This window comes from Microtus oregoni, unplaced genomic scaffold (genome assembly GCF_018167655.1).
Source record: "Microtus oregoni isolate MIOR12 unplaced genomic scaffold, Mior012 000001F_ref0000356, whole genome shotgun sequence".
NCBI lineage: Eukaryota > Metazoa > Chordata > Mammalia > Rodentia > Cricetidae > Microtus > Microtus oregoni.
Window position 1 is genome coordinate 56,420,027 of NW_024543060.1, and position 19,666 is coordinate 56,439,692.

At 41.7% G+C, this 19,666-nt stretch overlaps 1 protein-coding gene across 8 annotated transcripts in view; it reads left to right on the forward strand.

The window, feature by feature from the left end:
* Grip1 (glutamate receptor interacting protein 1) overlaps positions 1-19,666 on the forward strand; it is a 640,059-nt gene that overhangs the window by 520,174 nt on the left and 100,219 nt on the right. For all 8 annotated transcript variants that reach the window (XM_041666725.1, XM_041666698.1, XM_041666716.1 and 5 more), the window contains 2 exons: positions 15,519-15,666; positions 17,413-17,582. In XM_041666725.1, coding sequence (XP_041522659.1) covers positions 15,519-15,666; positions 17,413-17,582 — 318 coding nt within the window. The remainder of the gene's footprint in view (positions 1-15,518; positions 15,667-17,412; positions 17,583-19,666) is intronic.

Sequence of the window (19,666 nt, forward strand, 5' to 3'; positions counted from 1 at the left end):
TGTTTAAAAAAAATAAAACATCAAATACTTAATGTTGAATGCCTCAGAAAGTTCTGAGTTAGAGGGAAGAAACTGAGACAATAAATTCATTATCATCTACTGGTACTTAATCATTGTGGCATTTTTATTGATTTAAATTATGGTAAATCCACTCAGTTCAAGGGAGTGAAGAATGACTTTCCTGGAATCCTCCTACCTCTTTTATTCTTTAGACTCTCTGTATCATAAATAGACCTAGAGACATCTTTGCAGATTTCCAGGCAGTGCTGAGCAGCTCAGGTCACCATTATAACCCAGAAATATGGACTGCAGCTTGCCTAGGAAGGGAGGAAGGAGCCAGGAGAGGAGCCTGTGCTTATGTAAGAGTTGATATGGTGTAATTCACTTGCAGTTCCAGTGAAGGGTTTGAAATGAAGCAGCAGGTTAACTCTTGCATTTTGGTAAAAACCTGTTGCCCTCCATGAACAAAATATACATTGTAGTTATATTAGACCATTTGTGACTATAAAGAGATACCTGAGCTGGGCGGTGGTGGCGCATGCCTTTAATCCCAGCACTTGGGAGGCAGAGGCAGGTGGATCTCTGTGAGTTCGAGACCAGCCTGGTCTAGAGAGCTAGTTCCAGGACAGACAGAGAAACCCTGTCTCGAAAAACCAAAAAAAAAAAAAAAATGAAATGCCTGGGCTGGGATGCTTTAAAAAGAAATCAAAGGGTTTATATGTAAGTCCTGCCAGCCATATTAGCATGACGTGTGGTGGGTGTCTACTGAATAACATCACGGCAGACTTAGAGGTGAGAGCAGCTAATCACTTAACTAGACAGGACACCCAAAGACAGGACCCGTACCAGGCTTGCTCACTGTCTCTATCTGTCTTTCAACCATTGGAAAGATACACACCCCAAACCATAGCATATATAGCTGGAGTCCATAGCCTTCATTTCCCAAACCATTGGGCTTTTTTTTCTGCTATGTAGACCAATTTTGGGCAATTTCCCTCTCTAGTCCTTAGAATTACCTCATAATTATAGTTTGTGGTAGTATACCTCATAATATCCTATATTTTATATACAATAAAATATTTCATACTTTTGAAATACCCTTCATACCTAAGCCCGCTTGGGAAACAGATGCCCGGAGAAGATCTGTCTTGCCAAGTGAGTGGAGACACGTTCAGAACCAGCTTCTAGAATCTTGAAGGCTCTATAGAGAAATTAATACTAACCACATAGCCATATTTCATCACTCTCCAGGGGCAGGAGTCCTCGTAGCCATGTCTTCTCGGACATGTCTTCCTTCAAACCAAGCCCATAGTTGTAGTAGTAAGGGCGGCAGGGCTGCGTCCCCAACACCCCAGCCGCCTGCTCGGCTAGCTTATGCCCGAAATAATTACACGGAAACTGTATTCATTTAATCACTGCTTTGCCCATTCTCTTCTAGGCTAATTCTCACATATTAATTTAGTCCATTTCTAATCATCTGTGTGTAGCACCCCAAGGTGCGCTTACCAGGGAGATTCTAGCCTATGTCCATCCTGGGTCGGAGCTTCATCCCGGGAGCAGGGCATGGCATCTCTCTCAGGCGTCTGCTCCCGAGAGGAGAGCTCTGGAGTCTGACCTCACTTCCTCTTCCTCCCAGCTTTCTGTTCTGTTTATTCCTCCCACCTATCCTCTAACCAATAAAATGGGCCAAGGTAGTTCCTTTATTAGCCAATGACCTTCCTCCATCACATAGTGTAAGGTGACATGTCCTTCTTACCCCTCACCACACACCAGATCTTTCTACAGACGAGTTCTTCAGTGTGCCCATGAAGGGTCGGGAGGCAGCTCTCTGGTAGAACACTAGTCTTACGTGTATGAAGCCTAAGGCTTCTCCCCTAGCACTTCACAAAAAGAAGTATAAGCGAGTAGATGGGTAGGAAGTTTGGTGGTTAGTGCTAATTGCCGACTTGATACAATCTAGAATCATCCAGGAGATGGACCCTTGCGCACCCCTGTGTGGGCTGACCTTGACCCATGTCCCAGGTCTATCTCAGAGGGGTTTATTGAGCAAGAGAATGAAATTAGACACGTGAAAGCATTTTGTAATCTATAGCTGATCATTAAAGTATAAGGCATAGTAAACAATAATTTTTAATATTAATCAATCATCCCAACCTATCTTGATTTACTTGATTCTGACATCACACTTATTTCCTATTCCTGCCCAGAATAGGGCAATTTTCATATAATTAGAAGTTCCGCTTACTTTACAGTTAGTAAACAAGTGTGTACTGAGGCTCCAGAATGTGACGATTCGGGGCACTGGACTGTGGCCTTCTGCTTCTATCCAGGTGTCCCACTGCCTCAAGCTAGGGACTCCTCTGTGCCTTTGCTCGAATCAGGTTATCTTTATCTTCTCATTGACAGATGAATAGTTACTTTACTACACAATAGCCATGTTGTTCTTTCATTAGATCTAGCCATGCATTTAAACCTCTATATTTGTCCAAAGTTTGCTTGCTGTTTGATTTTATGTTTCCCTCTTAGACACACACAAAGATGTGATTTTTTTAAAAAGTAAATAAGTTGTAAATATTTTAAAGTGTATTTTGGAGAGTTGGAGAAGAGCTCAGTCAGCAACATTTGCCAGACAAACATTAGGACATGAGATAAAGGCCCAAAGCTCACACCCTATGTGCACATAATTCGTGTCTAAAGGAACAGAGACCAGTCTATCCCCTGGATTCACTGGCAAGCCCGTCTAACTTAATTAGCCCCGGGTCCCAGTGAGAGACCGTATCTTAAGAGAGGAAGTGGAGCTAGTAACTGGCTCAGCAGATAAAAGCTGGAGAACCGAATTCAATCACTGGAACCCACATGACAGAAGGAAAGAACCAACTCCCTCAAGTTGTCCTCTGACATGTATACATATGATAACACACACACACACACACACACACACACTCAAGCAAATATATTTTTTAAAAAAGACAGAGTGGGCTGTGCCCCAAAAACACAAGACCTGAGGCCAACATCTGTGATGTGCATATTTATGCATGCCATCTGCATGTACACCTATGGGTGCACACACACACACACACACACACAGATACACACACACAAGTAAATATGCTGTCTTTTTTTGCTTATCTGAAGAGTCTTTACTGATTTGAAAACTCACCTTTTTTTTGCTTCTTTAAATTTCCGCCTCCTCCCATCCTCCCATTTCCCTCCCCTTCCTCCCACTCTACTCCCCCTCCCCCCACTCCTTTCCCCCTCCCTCTCCAGACCAAAGAGCAGTCAGGTGGAAAGTCCAAGGTCCTCCCCCCTCCATGGTCTAGGAAGGCGTCCTTCAATGGAAGAATGGTTGAAGAAAGTGTGGAATATATACACATTAGAGTACTACTCAGGGTTAAAAAACAATGACTTCTCGAATTTTGCATGCAAATGGATGGAAATAGAAAACACTATCCTGAGTGAGGTGTCCCAGACCCAAAAAAATGAACATGGGATGTACTCACTCATAATTGGTTTCTAGCCATAAATAAACGACATTGAGTCTATAATTTGTGATCCTAAAGAAGCTAAATAAGAAGGTGAACCCAAAGAAAAACATATAGTTATCCTCCTGGATATGGGAAGTAGACAAGATTGCTGAGCAAAAATTGGGATCTTGGGGGTGGGGTGGGATAGGGGTAAGGGGAGATGGAGAGAAATGTAAATATGCTTTTTAAAAAGACAAAGTGGACAGTGCATTAAAAAAAGAAGACCCAAGGTTGACCTCTATGACGTGTATATTCATGCAAGATATCTGCATGTATACCTATGGACACACACACACGACAGTTCCCAAGGAAGATCTCTTTGGGGATAGGTAAGTGGTTGCTCCCCATTTGTCTTATTTCAGATCTGACTCTCAGAACTGCCGCATGCTGATTTCTGACCATAAACATACAGCCAAGTGTGGCTTAGGATGCCAGAGAGTGTTCCCCATGCCACTGAGCCATGAACTTCCTGATCTTCCTTCGCAGGAAAGGGATTGGGCTTCCTAAAATGTGAGAACTGTTTCTAGGCCAGCAGACACTTCCTCTTCCATAATCGGCTTCTCGCGTCTGCAGAGCCTGGTGGAGACTGATGGGTTTTCTGTATGGATCTCTTCCCTAGTGCTGGAAACCCGGCAGTGCCTGGTTAAGCCTGAGAATGAACCAGACTTTCTAGAGAATGGTGATAGAATGTGATGATTGACCATAGCTATGAGTAATATGCCAAATCTTTTTAGCATGAGGCAAGGATTTCTCACCGTGGAGGTAAATATTTGTTTTCCCAGTGCTTGTCCCTTTAAATAGCAGTTTGGCTGTTCACAGTCACTGAAACAAGTGAAGGCATAACCTTGACTTCTCTGGAAAGTTTCTTCTGGAGTCCTGACACCAGCAGTGACAATGGAAATGAACCTTCTAGAACTCCTGCAAGAGGGGCACCGTGAGACCTAACACCGGGACAAGGCCTGAACTCGGAGGGCTCTTTAGAAAATGCTCTGGGCTGCTTTCTCTTATCTTTCCTTTTAAAGCTAAAATTGTCCTTGTCATCTAGCTGTATGGATGCCCTCCAAGCTTATGTTAGGAGCCCTACTGTTACTTTCCCAAAAGGCATGTGTAAATGTCTATAAAAACTATGTCAGCCTGTCAAATTAATTCTGAAACCTGCCATAGAAGCCCCAATATAGTTATTTCCTGCATCCTATTCCTTGGCAGGGGCTTCAGCTCCCCCTCTCAGTTTCTGAGCTCTGATTTCCCCTGAACTAAAGTCATGATAAAGCATGAGTCTACAGAAGGTCAGGAGAAGTGGGAGCCTTCACAGCCGCAAAACTACAGAATTCATAATGTCGGCAATTGAGATCTATTAAAAAGCTGAATTAATTACGGCAATATGGTGTCATGTTCTTCCATGGCTCTAGGGATTTACATAAGTAGGACGGGGTGGAATGAAGACATGGCAGACACACAGACACAAAGAAGTGGGATGCAGTGGTCTGGGCTCTCTGATAGAGAAGCCACAGCACCCAGGAAGCTCAGCATCCTCTTCACATACAGTTAAGCAAACAAGTGGGGTTATTCAACCAGCAGAACAAGGAGGTTGATATAATGGTATACAGGTGGTGTAGATCATCATCTCAGGAATGTTGGTAGGGGCACAGTCTTCAGGCCATTACACATGGAGGGTGGGCAGAAGGCTTTGGTGGACGGTTTATGAACATATTGACAGCATCCACACTTGGTTCAGAAAGGGGCATCACCATCTCTCTGAGGCAAAAGCTTTGCCATCCCCATGGGTGTGAGGCATTTGATACCCTTAACATGGCTGCATTCACGTCAAATAATACACACCCACTTAAGACTTTACCCAGTCCCGACAGTGTTGACCTGAAGTGATAAAGGATCAGTAAATAAAGGACCAGTACCCAGAATCACTAATATGCAAATCTTCATATGTGGTCACTAGTCATCAGATGTGAAACTTGAGTGGTATTAAAATGCAACAAGAGAAAAAATACCTTTCTATTAAATTGAAATATGAAATAAACTCCAGATGGGTTATCCGAACATGAAATTAAATCAAAGACTGCAGGAAAAATATGAGAGAATATCACCATGATGTTATAGAAACAAAGACCTCTTGTTTTTAAGTTATGTAACTCCGGGTGGTGATGGTGCACACCTTTAATTCCAGCACTCGGGAGGCAGAGGCAGGCAGATCTCTGTGAGTTTGAGACCAGCCTGGTCTACAGAGTGAGTTCCAGTATAGGTTCCAAAGCTACACAAAGAAACCTTGTCTCAAAAAAAAGTCATGTAGCATAAAAATTAAAAATTGAGTAATTAAAAACTCCTAAGCCCATACTTAGAGTTTAGAATGCCAGAGTTTAACATTTAGGAGGTGGAGGAAGGTAGATGGGAGTTTTAGGATTATCCTCAGTTACGTACGTTCAAAGCCAGCTTGGGCTATATGAGAACCTATCTCCTAACAGCACCAACAGGCCAATGAGCTGGATCAATAGGTAGAAGCATTTGTTATATTACCCAATCACCTGAATTTAGCTCCCAAATAGTTAAAAACCCACATGCAGTGTGTCTGTAATCCCAGTAGTCCTATGGCAAGATGGGAGGCGGAGACTGGAAAATACTCTCAGGCCAACTTTCCTAAACTACTTAGCATAGCAGAAACAAGCAAGACCCCACCTCTGCAAGGTGGGAAGGTAATCAACCCTTGCAAGCTTTCCTCTGACCTCTATATGCATAAACACACATTCACACATGCATGTGGGCTTGCACACACACACACAGGTAGATAGCTAGATAGGCAGATATATAGATAGATGACAGATAGATAGATAGATAGATAGATAGATAGATAGATGTAAGCTCTCTTCATCTAAACACACCAGCAAACAGTAAGAAATAATGAACCACAGGAAGACTAAGGTCATTTGCAAACCATGTATCTGGAGGTGATTCAATCTATATTACGTTTAAAATTTTTGGATTTATTTATCTTTTATGTGCAAGTGTTTTTCTTGCTTTGTGCATATGTCTGTCTATGCACCATGCATGTTCCTGGTGTCCATGGAATCCAGAAGTGGGTGCTGGAGCTCCTGGAACTGGGGATAAAGATGGTTTAAAGCTGCCATATAGGTACCGGGGACGGAACTCAGGCCCCTGGAAAAGGATTAAGTGCTCATAACATCTGAGCCAACTCTCCCAACCTGTGATAGGTATTTTATAAGACTTCCACACCAGTGAGTCAGGTATCGTGAGAGAAAATCAAAAGACAGCAGAGGGCACTTGAGCAGTTGACATGGGAGTCCAATGGCCAACAAAGAAATGCAAATCAGTACATAATATAATATCATCACGTACTAACCGAGCAACTTTTGTGTTGGCGTTGAGGCTCCAAATCCAGGTTCTCAGGCTTGCACGGAGAACACTTTAGTCACTGGGCCACCCCGCCCCCCAGCTCCCATTTTTAGGGCTTTTTAATTGCTGTTTTTTATGCTTGTCTATTAGAAATAGAGCACTTGAAAACTAGATCAGAGTGCCCTTTCCATTTTCAAATAAACATCTTAAATCCTAATTTTTCTGGAAAGTTAAACCATACAATCGCAAACTTTCTTGTTCTGGAAGAAGAATCCAAATATAGTAAAATTCACAACATGCCAAAGGCTAACTTGAGTTTGGATAAAGTGTTCTTGGTGACTGACCTTAGCCCCTGTGACAGGCTTGTCGTGATAGTGTCATTGACTGTGCCATAACTGTACTTCCTATTTTAATGTGGCAGAATTTTTAATATCATGCTTCTGGTATTTTTAACCTTTTAACTGAAGCCAGCAATGTAGAGAATGTACAAGCCCTGGGTTTTCACTTGATAAATTGTCATAAAATGAACACATCAAAGTAATCACACCCCGATTTGGGACTTTATCAGCATCAGAAAATGCACTAGTATACAGTAGTATACAGGAGTATACACTAGATATGCACTAGTCTACACTAGTCTACACCCTCCCATCACAAGGGCAGCTGTCCGTCTGCCTTCTAACAGAATAGGCTAACTTGCTTAGTTTTGCATTTCAAAATAAACCTGAGTTTAGCTTCTTATGCTCGATATTCTATATGTGAGATTCATATGGCTGTGGTTAGGTTTGCTAATTTATTCTCTTGGTTATATAGTGTTTCACAAGGCAAATATGCACGCAGTTTGTTTATTTTACCACTTAGGTATTTTCCATTTTTTCTTGCTTGTATGTAAGTTTCTATGGGAACCATAAATGGGGTTGCCATAGGGTAGGCCTGTGCTTACCTTTCACAGATAATGTCAAAGGGCATCTGTGATGATTTAAGAGAGAATTATCCCTCCTTCTCCTTAGGCTCATGTATTTAAATGCTTGGTCCCCAGTAGGTGAAACTGTTTGGAAAGAATTAGGAAGTGTGTCCTTATTGGAGGAGGGGTGATACTGGGGATGGGCTTTGAGATTTGAAAAGACATGGTCATTCCGCCTCTCCTCTCCTCTCCCCTACCTTCCCTCTTTCTCCCTCTATCCCTTCTCCCCTTTCCCCTCTCTCTCTGCCTCCTACCTATGGTGCAAAATGTGAGTTTGCAGCTGTTCCTGCTGCCATGCCTTTGCTCTGTCATCATGAACCCTAACCCACTGAAACCGTACACCTAAATTAAACACTCTCTCGTATCCTTCTTGGCCATGGTGTCTTATTGCTGCAATAGAAAAGTAATTAAGACAGTCTTCAAAGAGAGCTGTATGAATTCTCTTTCCACCCAGGCAAGGAGAATTCTAGTTGCTTCACACGGTTGTAGTGGTCGGTGATTCACAGAAGCCATTTGGTTCAGTGGGTGGCAATAACATAAATCTGTAGCCTGGACATGTAGTGACAGGAGCGGTAGGGCTGCGTTCCTGGCATCCGGCCGCCCGCATGGCTAGCTTTGTACCCGAAATAATCACACAGAAACTGTATTCATTTAGACATTGCTTGGCCCATTAGCTCTAGCCTCTTATTGGCTAGTTCTTACATATTGATCTAACCCATTTCTAATAATCTGTGTAGCCCACGAGCTGGCTTACCAGGAAAGATCTTAACCTGCTTCTGCCTGGAGTGGGAGAATCATGGCGACTCCTGACTCAGCTTCTTTCTCCCAGCATTCTGTTCTGTTTACTCCGCCTACCTAATTTTATGTCCTATTAAAGGGCCAAGGTAGTCTCTTTATTTAACCAATGAAATTAACACAAAACAGAAGTCTCTCCCCCATCATGGACACAGGGCTAGAGAGGAAGGACAAATGAGTTGGGCAGATCCTGGGGGCTTGCTGGCTGGCCATTGTAGTCAAATCAGCAAGCTCCGGGGTCAATAAGAGACTCTCCAAAAATATGGTGGAGAAAAATAGAGTACATCTGACCCTGACCACCACACCATGCCTGCTGCCACGCCAGCAAGACACATGAGCGAGCACACACTCAACCTTACATGCACACAGACTAACAGCTTAAGAATATTTCGTTAGAGTTCCACCATGCTGAAACCGGAATTATTAGAGGTATTACTTTCATAACATAGCATCAATAAAAAATACTTTTAACCAATAAGTAAACTGAAGGTATTTCTACCTGGAAGCTAACTTGGCATGCAGAGGCTTTCTGCTCTGCTTGGGAGGTTGTAATCAGGACTTGCACTCATTGAAAAGCAGGACTAGGAAGCGGGAAAACTGACTAACAAAATACAGACAAACCCAGAGTGTCTCCCATATAAACAGTCCTTGGTGTAGCATGTAATTATGCAGCCAGTAAATCAACACTGCGCCAAAGGCTTCAATCCTGATGCAGACGTCTTACTGAGATGCCTTTAACCATGAATAATCTATGTCCACACAATCCATTTTTCCCCCAACTCTGCTTCACTGCAATGGGAAAAACTAATGATTTGTCTATGGCTGGGTTCTTGATTTTTTTTCTTCCTGAGTTCCCTCTGTTTCTTTTTCTCCTGTTACACACTCATTTCTCCTCTTGTACTTTCTTGCACAGTATAACCTCTCTCTTCCACCCTGTTCGCTTGTTCCTGCTTCTCCCATGCATCTTGTTAGATATCTTGGCATGGAGCCAGTACTCTGAACCCCTACTTTTCAGAAGGGCCTGTGAGAATGGAATTGGGTGGCACAGGGGGAAATAGATTACTGCCACAAAGTAGTATGACCATCTTGATGATATGGTGGGGAAATGCTTACTGTGGAAAGTGATTGCAATGATTGATCAAAACATTAATACCTGTAAGTCTCCTTCTATGATGTAAAAAACAACTTCCACTTGTGTGGTTCTGGAAAGGGGTACTTGCTGAAATAGTTCCCTTGTTTTCCTATTGCTTATTCCAAGAAAATCAACTGGGAAACACTGAGATTAGATTCTAGTTCATTCGTTTGACTCAACCCAACCATACCCATTCTTGTTCAGGTGTCACTGCCATTCCCTTGACACAATGGTTAATTAGTTTAAAAAGTAGTTGGAGATGGGCTGGTTTGGGTAATTCTCCAAGGTTCAATGCCCTTCTCACCATGCATTTATATCTCTTCATTCTTTTCTGGACCTCTATGTGAGTCTTTGTGTGATGCTAGTATCTGTTACGAGTTCATGTTCCTGCAGGTGGCATGTTTATGGAACTTTTTCCACGTGTATACAAATACATGCAAGTTCCATCTAGAAGAAAATAAAACTGGCTTTCCTCCAAGGTATAATGCATTAATTCTTCAGCTATTTGGGTAAATTTAAGTATTTCACAGTTTTATATTATAAGATGTTTATTGAAATTTTTTTTTTTAGTTTTTCAAGACAGGGTTTCTCTGTATAACAGCCCTAGCTGTCCCTAGCCGTCCTGGAACTAGCTCTTGTAGACCAGGCTGGCCTCGAACTCACAGAGATCTGCCTACTCCTGACTCCCAAGTGCTGAGATTAAAGGCATGCACCGCCACCACCCGGCCACAGTTTTATATTATGAGGTGTTGCTTGTAATATTTTGTGCAGGCTTTGAAGTTAAATTGAAAAAAAAAAGGCCTCTTTATCATTAGTGTCATCCTTGAATGGGTACTCATTCTGGTACAAGAACAGCCATCATGATCTCAAAATACAACTTCTGTATAATCAGGATCATTGGCCTCCTGCCTAGAGTAAGTAATAGACAGTCATTCTTTAGCTCATTTCATTGATAAATTAGTGGACACCTATCATGTATGAGCTTGCTTTGTAGGCACTGGCTGATCACTATCAAGAACTCCCAGATGCATAGACTTTATGGAGTGGTTAATTAGCAGCTACCTGCAGAACAATTGTTGAATATCGTATATTAAAAACAATGCCAAAGAAAAACATATGGCTCTATTTAAGTGTGTAGCAGGCACATTGGAATGGTTTGTAGGTTCAGGCAGGAATCCCTGCAGATGTGACATTGGAGCAGAGCAAGGGAAATAACTGGGGGAAAGATGGACCAGGTGAGAGTGGGAATATCCCAGGTACAGAGAAGAATGGATATGACAGAGTACAGAGCAGAAGGTGCATAATATTTTTGAAGGGCTGAAAGAGCAGACAGGACCTGGGGACTAGAGAACAAGAATGGTTGGTGGAAATAAAGCCGGGACAACAAGCAGCATCCCAATCACACAGGTCCTCCTGTGCATTGCGATCTTTTCCTTCCATGTGGAAAGCTTTTAACCACTGGCACTAAAATAAGAGCTCTTCTTTCAAAGATCACTTTGAATTGGGAAGGTATAACACATGCAAGGATCTGGAATATAAGACTGTGGCAAGTCGAACTAAACGGGTGGATATGCACACAGCAAGTAAAAGCAAAGCTGAGCATTGTTTCAAAAGTAGACTCAAGATAAATCAGGGAGAGCAGTCAAGAATACAAGGCTGGGGGGGGTGGTGACTCCTGGGTTCAGTTTCTGTGGTGTAGAACAATGTGAGCCCTTATGTGGAGAAGCAAGTCTGGAGAAGTGATGGAGTGGATGAACTCACCCTTCGGGTTGGAACATGTGTCTGGCCTGATTAGGGCATGGGGAAGAACCATTCTACATGGCAGGAGAGCTGGACAGAGATGTATGTTGAAAAATTCAATTTAGTAATGACGGCAGCATGTGAAAGTATAGGCCACCATGGAGAGCAGGAGAATGAATTTTTGCCCAGCTTGCTGTCGTCTCTAATTCACAGTAATCTTTATGTCGGATCTCTATCCCCTTTTCCTTGCAGTTCTTTGACTACATGGGTAAAAGTTTCATCATGATATCATCTCTTAGAAAGTTACAGTTCTGATCTGAAAACCGCTTGATGTGAAAATGCTATGTTATGGTGTGTATGCCTGAACACTGGACGCCATCCCTCCAACTGTTGGTTCATGTTTCTAAGTCCATAAGAGAACGTTAATCCTGAGCTATTTTTTTCCATCTTCGGAATCATCGGTTGTCTAGAATCCCACTTACGGTCTGCAGTTCATCTCTTCTCATTAGTAGAAGCTGAAGAGGTTTATTCTAGCTATTGTGTGTTTTATGAAATTCGTTCCCAGCCTTCCTTGAATTTTTTTCTCTCTGGATGACCAGTGGTCTCTGGTATATGTGGCGTCACTGCTGCTCTGTAAACTGGTTGCTTTAATAGATAGCTCCTAAAGTTAAGAATAAAAAACATGGGTCTTCTGCAGTCAATGGCCACAGCCACGTGATGAGTTCAGCATGGACCACTCTCTTGGCCACTAGCCCTGAACTACAATGCCTCTTCCCTCTACAATAACTTTCCTTTCCTTGTCTTAGGATTTTGAAGCGTTTTACTTTAAAAGAGACCCATTACTTCTACATTTATGTCCCTCAAGTGAAAATACTGTGTATGCTATTCTCCTAAATCCTCAACAACAATACTCCTTGAAGGGAGGCCTTTATTCTGGGTTCCAATCACCTAGGTATAGCTATATACCTATATAGAGTGGGAATAGCTGTGATATGGGGTTTTTTGCTTTTAAATTCATGGTGGCAAAGGATCTGGTATCTTTTGCCTCAATCATGTGTGGTACCATGTTCCTATTGTTTCTTTCTCTAAGAAAAAAATTAATATTTAGTCTTTATTATAATTAAAACATTATAAACATTCATATACAAGGATATATTTTGACACATCTGTATTCTAGGAAAAATATTAACTAAAGTGACCATAAAGAACTTTTTATTTATTGATAGGCTCTTTTAAATCTGATTCTTAATCTTGATAGAGGCTCTGAGTTTCCATTACCCAAAATAGTTGGAGTAAGATGAAGAATGTGTTCAGTCTGAATATTTTTCTGATTTTTAAAGCATTTGTATATATGTTGTAAAGTTGATGAGAGATCAGACCCAAGAGTAAGCATAAAATTCCTTATGATTCATCTCTGTGTTATGCACAGTTTAATTTTCTTCAATATTTTAAATGAACTTGTTCATAAAACATTTCATGTTGTGAAATTTTCCACTATAGTACCAAGTAGAAAAATTAATACATTAAGTAATAAATAACATAAAAGCCTCATTGCTTTCATTTTTAAAGCAAAATAAGTTTATAATCAGGTTCAGCAGGGCTGTGAAGAAGAGTATGAGTGATCACTGTCCCACAGACCCATTTTTCAAACCCAGAGTTAAGGAAGTGGTTTGATACATAATAATTGGTGACTCAAAAATTCTACAAAGGTAGTTATTTAAAAAAAAATCTAGCTCACCCAACATGATGTCAGGAGACCGGGAAATTAGCCCGCTGTAGCAGTCACCACAGAGCGGGGCTCACGAGCATAGTAACAATAGGCTTTAGGTAGACATTATGCCTCAGGACCACAAAGCTGCCTCGGTAGACTAAGGTCACTGGCTCTTTCCGGCTGGTATTGATGAGAAAGAATTCTGAAATGGAAGGAATAGAAACCGGCCCTAAAGAAGAGAAATCTTTGCTGAGTTCTTTTCAATATTGCTAGTTTTTCGTTCTGAGTTGTTTCAACATTGCTAGGCGTTTGGGAAAGTGGTACATACAAGAATCCTTATGCATTATTCAGAGTTGTCTAGTGGAATGGAGCCAATAGAGGGTATATATATTTATGAGGAATTTATTAGATTCACTCACATGATACTGTCTGGGTAGTCCAACCGTGACTGTTCCCACACTGGAGAGGCTGAGAACCCAATAGCTCTCAGTTCACATGGCTGAATACTTTAGCAGTCCCAGGCAGGCACTATGGAGTCCCAGGAGGAGTATGGCTCCATGGTTTAAGAGCATAACCAAGGCCATATTGTGTGTAGCAATGTTTGTGTATGGAGTTTGAAAGGCCACTGTGTGAAGCTGTGAAGGTTAAGCCAACGCTGCACGAAAGAAAACTAAAACAACTTAAACCTGGAGTCTGCATGCCATCGACATGTATGTTTACCTCATTTAAGAGAGACCTCATTTATCTCACACTGGAGACAGCTGTCACACACCAACTTTCCAGCTTCATGAATCAGTGCCTTGTGCCCATGCTTCCACCGCAGAAGCACAGACTTCCCAGTTAACAGTCGCAGAGTCGTGCCTCAGTGATGAAGACCACAGCAGCAACCTGATGAAATCTCAAACACCAGAGCAGCAGGAACACAGACAAAACCTTCACCAGCATGCAACCCTGCAAATATGATGAGATGTTCTCAAATGTTTGAGGTCATAAAATGTCATCAGTAATAACAGTCTATATGCACTGATTTGATTTTAATAAACACTGTAGTCAAGTTCCAATTTATAGGAAAGCCGTCAGACTTAGGAAGTTTTAGCAACTTGTATAAGGCACCATGATTCAAATAAAAATTATGGTTAAATGCAAGCCTTTTAAATTCTATTTCCAGACTCTTTCCAATATAGCACCTCTCTCTCCTTTGCTTTAAAGAGCATCAAAGACTTTGGTGGGGGAAGGGGATTCACTATTTATCCCTGGCTGCCCTGGAACTCACTTTGTAGAACAGGTTGTCCTTGAACTCGAAGATCCACCTGCCTAGTACTCCTCTGGAGCGCTAGAATTAAATGATGATATCAAATACACTTTACTTGCTCATTAAGGTAACGGCTTCTAACCACAGACATCCTGGTCCTGATCACTACACTGGGCACTGAGATGATGGGGACCGACAAGACAGTGTCTGCCTTCAGAGTAAGCTCACCATCAGGCAGGGGCCAAAGGCATGCAATCACATGTAGACATGCCTATTGACAGGGAAGTGTGTGCTACAACAGCAGGAATAATGCTGGTTGTCGGGACACGTATGAGAAGTACCATACCAGGCCATGAATGGGAAAGAGACACCCAGAGGTTTAGATATTTCAAAAGATGGGTTGAAGTAGCGCAGAATAAAAAAATTTAAAAAAGCAAAGTCACTCCTAGATGAGATGAAGAAAACCCTAATGCAGGTCCCATGTGTTTATAAATTATACCCTGTTTGCCTGCTATTTGACAATTTAGAGATATCATCTATCTCTCTATCTCTATCATCTATCTCTCTCTCTCTCTCTTTCTGTCTCTCTCGTTCTCCTATCTTCCTCTCTCTCTCATTCTTTCCTTCTTTACCCTTTCCCATCCATTCTTTTCCATCTACCCCTTCTTTCTATTCACCCTCCATGAATCAATACACATAAATGTGTGCATACATAGCAAGTTCTGCTCATGTATTGAATTAATTTATTTTAAAGAAAATCTAGGGTGTTCCAGGTACCGTTCCAAGCAGGGTAGAGCACAAACTGATCAGTGAGATGTTATCCTAGCTGTCACAAAGACTAAAATCTAGTTCCAGGGACTGGCGTGTACACACACTGACTACGGAGAAGGTGCCCTCAAGCTGTGTGGACATAATAGAAACATACCTGAATTTAGTGGTTAAAATCATCAAACCAACACCAGATTAAACATTCTTTATCTTTTTGTTTGTTTACTTGCTTTATCTTGTTTTATTTTTTGAAATGTATTCTTTGACAGATTCTGTGACAACAGCATCCGGGCCACTACTGGTTGAAGTTGCCAAAACTCCTGGTGCCAGCCTTGGGGTTGCCCTAACTACCTCAGTGTGCTGTAACAAACAGGTCATCGTCATAGACAAAATCAAATCTGCAAGTATTGCAGACAGGTGAGTGTCGCAGCAAATGTCTGCTGATCAGCACTGTGTATGTGCTTAATAATGTCATGATATGCACACTCATATAATATGCACACTTACATACTTTTACACACAGAGAGAAAAAAAGAGCCCTGTTGCCAATTTCTACAAATTTCACATAAGAAAACAACTTTCTGTTGTTATCCTTAAAATCATAACTACCTCATCAGCCACTTCATTATGAGATGTCACTTCATCCAGACTTCTGGTGTGCCCTTTTTCAATAGAAAAACAAACAAACACATTTATTTACTGTGCCCTCAGAAAAATAAGTTCTGGTTTTGTTACATGCTTAAAAGCACTGATCTTTATCCAGTCCTGTTCGGAAAGGTCATGGGTTTTTCTGCATCATTAACAATTAAATCCTGCGGTCAGAAGATATGAGTCCTTTTCGGAAAAGTGGGTAATACAGTATTCTTAGAATAATATGCTTTTTAAAGACAAGCCTGATACTGACATAGTTTGTTAATCTTCATGGCTTCACAACCTCCAGTCAAGGGTTCCTTAGACACCATTACAGTGTTATGATAAAAATGAAATTCATTTTTCTGATTCACATTTTATCTTTGTAAGATAAAGATAGAAGAGGCAAAAAGACTGCTTTTTCATGTAATAAAATTATTTTACAGCTCCAGGTAAGAAAACCCCACTTCCCATGCTCGAGTACCTGAAGTGAGTCACCATAGACCACTATTTCCAGACGGAAGGTTGGTCTAGAAATGTTTTTGCCCTAACCAGGAGATTCTCACCATGGAAACCCTTGGCTGGACTCAGCTAGTCCACCATTTTCAGGCTCCTTCTCCCTTGGCCCTGCTGTTGCACAGCAACCCAAGGAGTGGGTGCCCTACAGCACCACTGTTAGTTACCCACTCTGTGCAGTTAGTCACAGTGGCAGCCACTGATGCAGGCACCTTCTCAAGGTCGCTAGTGCAGGGTGTTTCAGCTGCCTGCCTCTGTTTTGTTTGGGTTTCATTCCACAATGGGTAAAAAGTGTGGGGAGCTGTCCACTTGCCCGGGTGCTGACTGCTGTGTCTACTGCTTTCAGTTCATCCAATAGCCAACCGGTATCTTCTCCAGCAAGGTGTAGCAGCTAGACCCCTCCCCCTAGCTTTCCCCCAACTCCCCATGTAAGTCTGGTTTCATTACTCTTAAGTCCTGCGTAATTTCTATTTTGTGCTAATTAATGTTTGACTCCAGATTTAAAAAACAAACAAAAAACAACAACAGAGGGCCATAATAAAGAACTGGTAAATTGAAGCCTCTTTTAAAAGATTTGAAGGAAGCAGTAACTGAAACTCCTCATCATCCTCATACATGAGACTCTAGGCCAGTTCACTGCAGCACATCTTAAGATGCTAACTGTGAATAGAAGAGCCTAAGAGAAAAAAGAGAACAAACTCGGGAGGAAAAACTTCTTGTCTCCTCTCCTCACCCCTCTTGCCTTCTTCCCCATCCCACCCCAAAATGTTTAAGGACAAAATATTTTCAAAGATAAGAAAATAAGAAAAATCATTCCTTCAGATTTTTCTGCCTTTTCCACAAAAATTTTCCATTCCAATTCAGACCCGACATGGCTAAAATATAACAGGTAATATTTTCTACTAACATTCAATTTTTGAAAGTAATGATAATTCCTTAAGGCTCTAACTCTGTAGAACATCAAAGTCTCATTCTGAAGAGAAGGCTTTTCCATGCTGCTGTGTTTCCTCTCCACAGATGTGGGGCGCTGCATGTAGGAGACCACATTCTCTCCATCGATGGCACGAGCATGGAGTACTGTACACTTGCCGAAGCCACCCAGTTCCTGGCCAACACCACCGACCAGGTGAAGCTGGAGATTCTCCCGCACCATCAGACCCGCCTGGCCCTGAAGGGACCTGACCATGGTGAGACGAGCCTTCTGCACCCTTCTCTCTTTCTTGCTCTTGCAGCTTTCTTCTTGCAGAGAGTCGGGAAGACACATGCTCCTCCCTTTATCATACCATTAGGTTGGCTTCGTTCACCCTGCTGTATCTGCAGGGTACCCTTTACAAGCATTTGTAGTCAGTGGAAAGCCCGAAACAGAAGAAAGAAATTCTGAGATTGAAATATGAGGCTCAAACTACTTGATTTTTTTTGTGTTTGCTTAAACTTTGATGCAAACTGAGTATTAGGAGAAGGAAAATGATTTGACTTCCTGGTGGTCACAGGGAATTTTGACTGTCAAGGACAATGAAAGCAAGCATTAAGACTCATAAAACAAACAAACAAACAAATAAAAAAGTAAAACCCAAAGCACGCTTTGCAGCCAAGAGGCCAGGAAGAGCTGCCTTCAGATAGTGTTGGCCTTTATAGCCTGTTCCCAGCATCATTAAGTCTCTCAATGAAATGTTTTTACTATTCTAAAGTAAAATAAAACAAATTCATATTAATAATATTAACAGCCAATATATTAAATAGTCATCAGAAAAAGACAGTTGCATGAAGGGTTGATGTCTAGTTTTTTGTCTATTTTCTGGAATATTTATACCCCAAGATAAAGAACACATTCGCCCGACTTCATGCCAGGGGAATGAGAATGGTAGACCCCTTGCGGTAAATAGAGTCAGCAGAGGGAATCTGCATCCTCACTGTTTGGCCGTAGGGTCCAGATAAGTTTTCTCAATGCATAAAACCATCCACTCGGGCATCTTTAACAAACACAAGACTTGGAGTCACGAATCCAGGAAGTCAGTGTTTCTGGTGGAGTCTTCCTTCATACTCCTGTTCCCACTTATTTACTAAAGCACAGGCCACCGCCCCTTTTCAGTCCTGGGAACAGGAAGGCTTCCCCACTTTGGGACGGTTATACTGAAAGAGGAGGCTGTGCTTTTCTACAGTTAGCGACAGCTGGGTTTTCTAACACTGGAAGTTGCTTGTGGGAAGGTCATTTGCATTGCGTTTCTCACCTTCTAAAAGGCGCTGCACTTCTCTACAGGGGGATAAAAAAAAAGAGGATGAAATAATTTTCCTACTGGTTGAGTCAGCTGGATGCAACCTTTTTTAATTAAATGGAGCTTAGACAGCCCTGGAGCTAATGATAATCTCTAGTAGAGCACACTGCCCTTATCAGATTTTAATTTGACACATTGGAGTGGGGAAATGGTGCAACATTCGCAGGTTAGGATTGGAAATCAGCAGAGTCGAATGGAGACTCCAAGGATGCTGAGGCTAGGGATGTGGAAACGCACGCAGGTCTCACCCCAAGCCCTCAAGGCAGGGATGTCTTAAACTGTGTGTCTTCTTGGTGTATATGAAGTCACCACTGGATTTGGGGCACAGAAGGCTTAAGATTGCATGCTGTACTTTTTTAGGAAGATGCACCTCATGTCTGGAATCAGTAAATCAGAAATGTGAGCAAACCCTTTCAAAACTTTACTGTTTTTTATTTTTTAGCTACCTCATTATTTTACTTTTCTACCCTGATACAAATCCTAATAGTTCAAATAGTTTCCAACTCATGAAATATTAAAATAATTTGAAAAGATGAAGAATTTATAATCTGAGCTGTATGGAGCAAGAACACATTGTTTTTCTTTTCCTGGAAGTGCTGATGTCGTATGTGTATGGTAGGAAGCTATCAGGCTAGAGCTGACTGTCTACCTTATTTAGCTTATGAGTGTCTCCCCTAAGTTTTATGTTAAAAGCAGACACTAAAAGAAATAAAGAATGGCACCTAAACATAATTATATCTTATATTAGTTCAGTCTGACATATTTTCACCATTCTTCCAAAAATATAAGTTCTGATTGCTTTTTCCAGCCTGTGATGCCTGGGCCCTGTGTCTCTTATCTCATGAAAATATGAAGATCCAACATTTTCCAAATTCGGTTAGCAACAAAGCATTCATCTCAGTAATTCCAGAACAGTGTGGGAGAGGCCGAGCCTGTTGGGGATAAGAGATCCACTATCCCCTTCCCTGGCAGACAGCAGTCTCCAGAACACTGGAGAA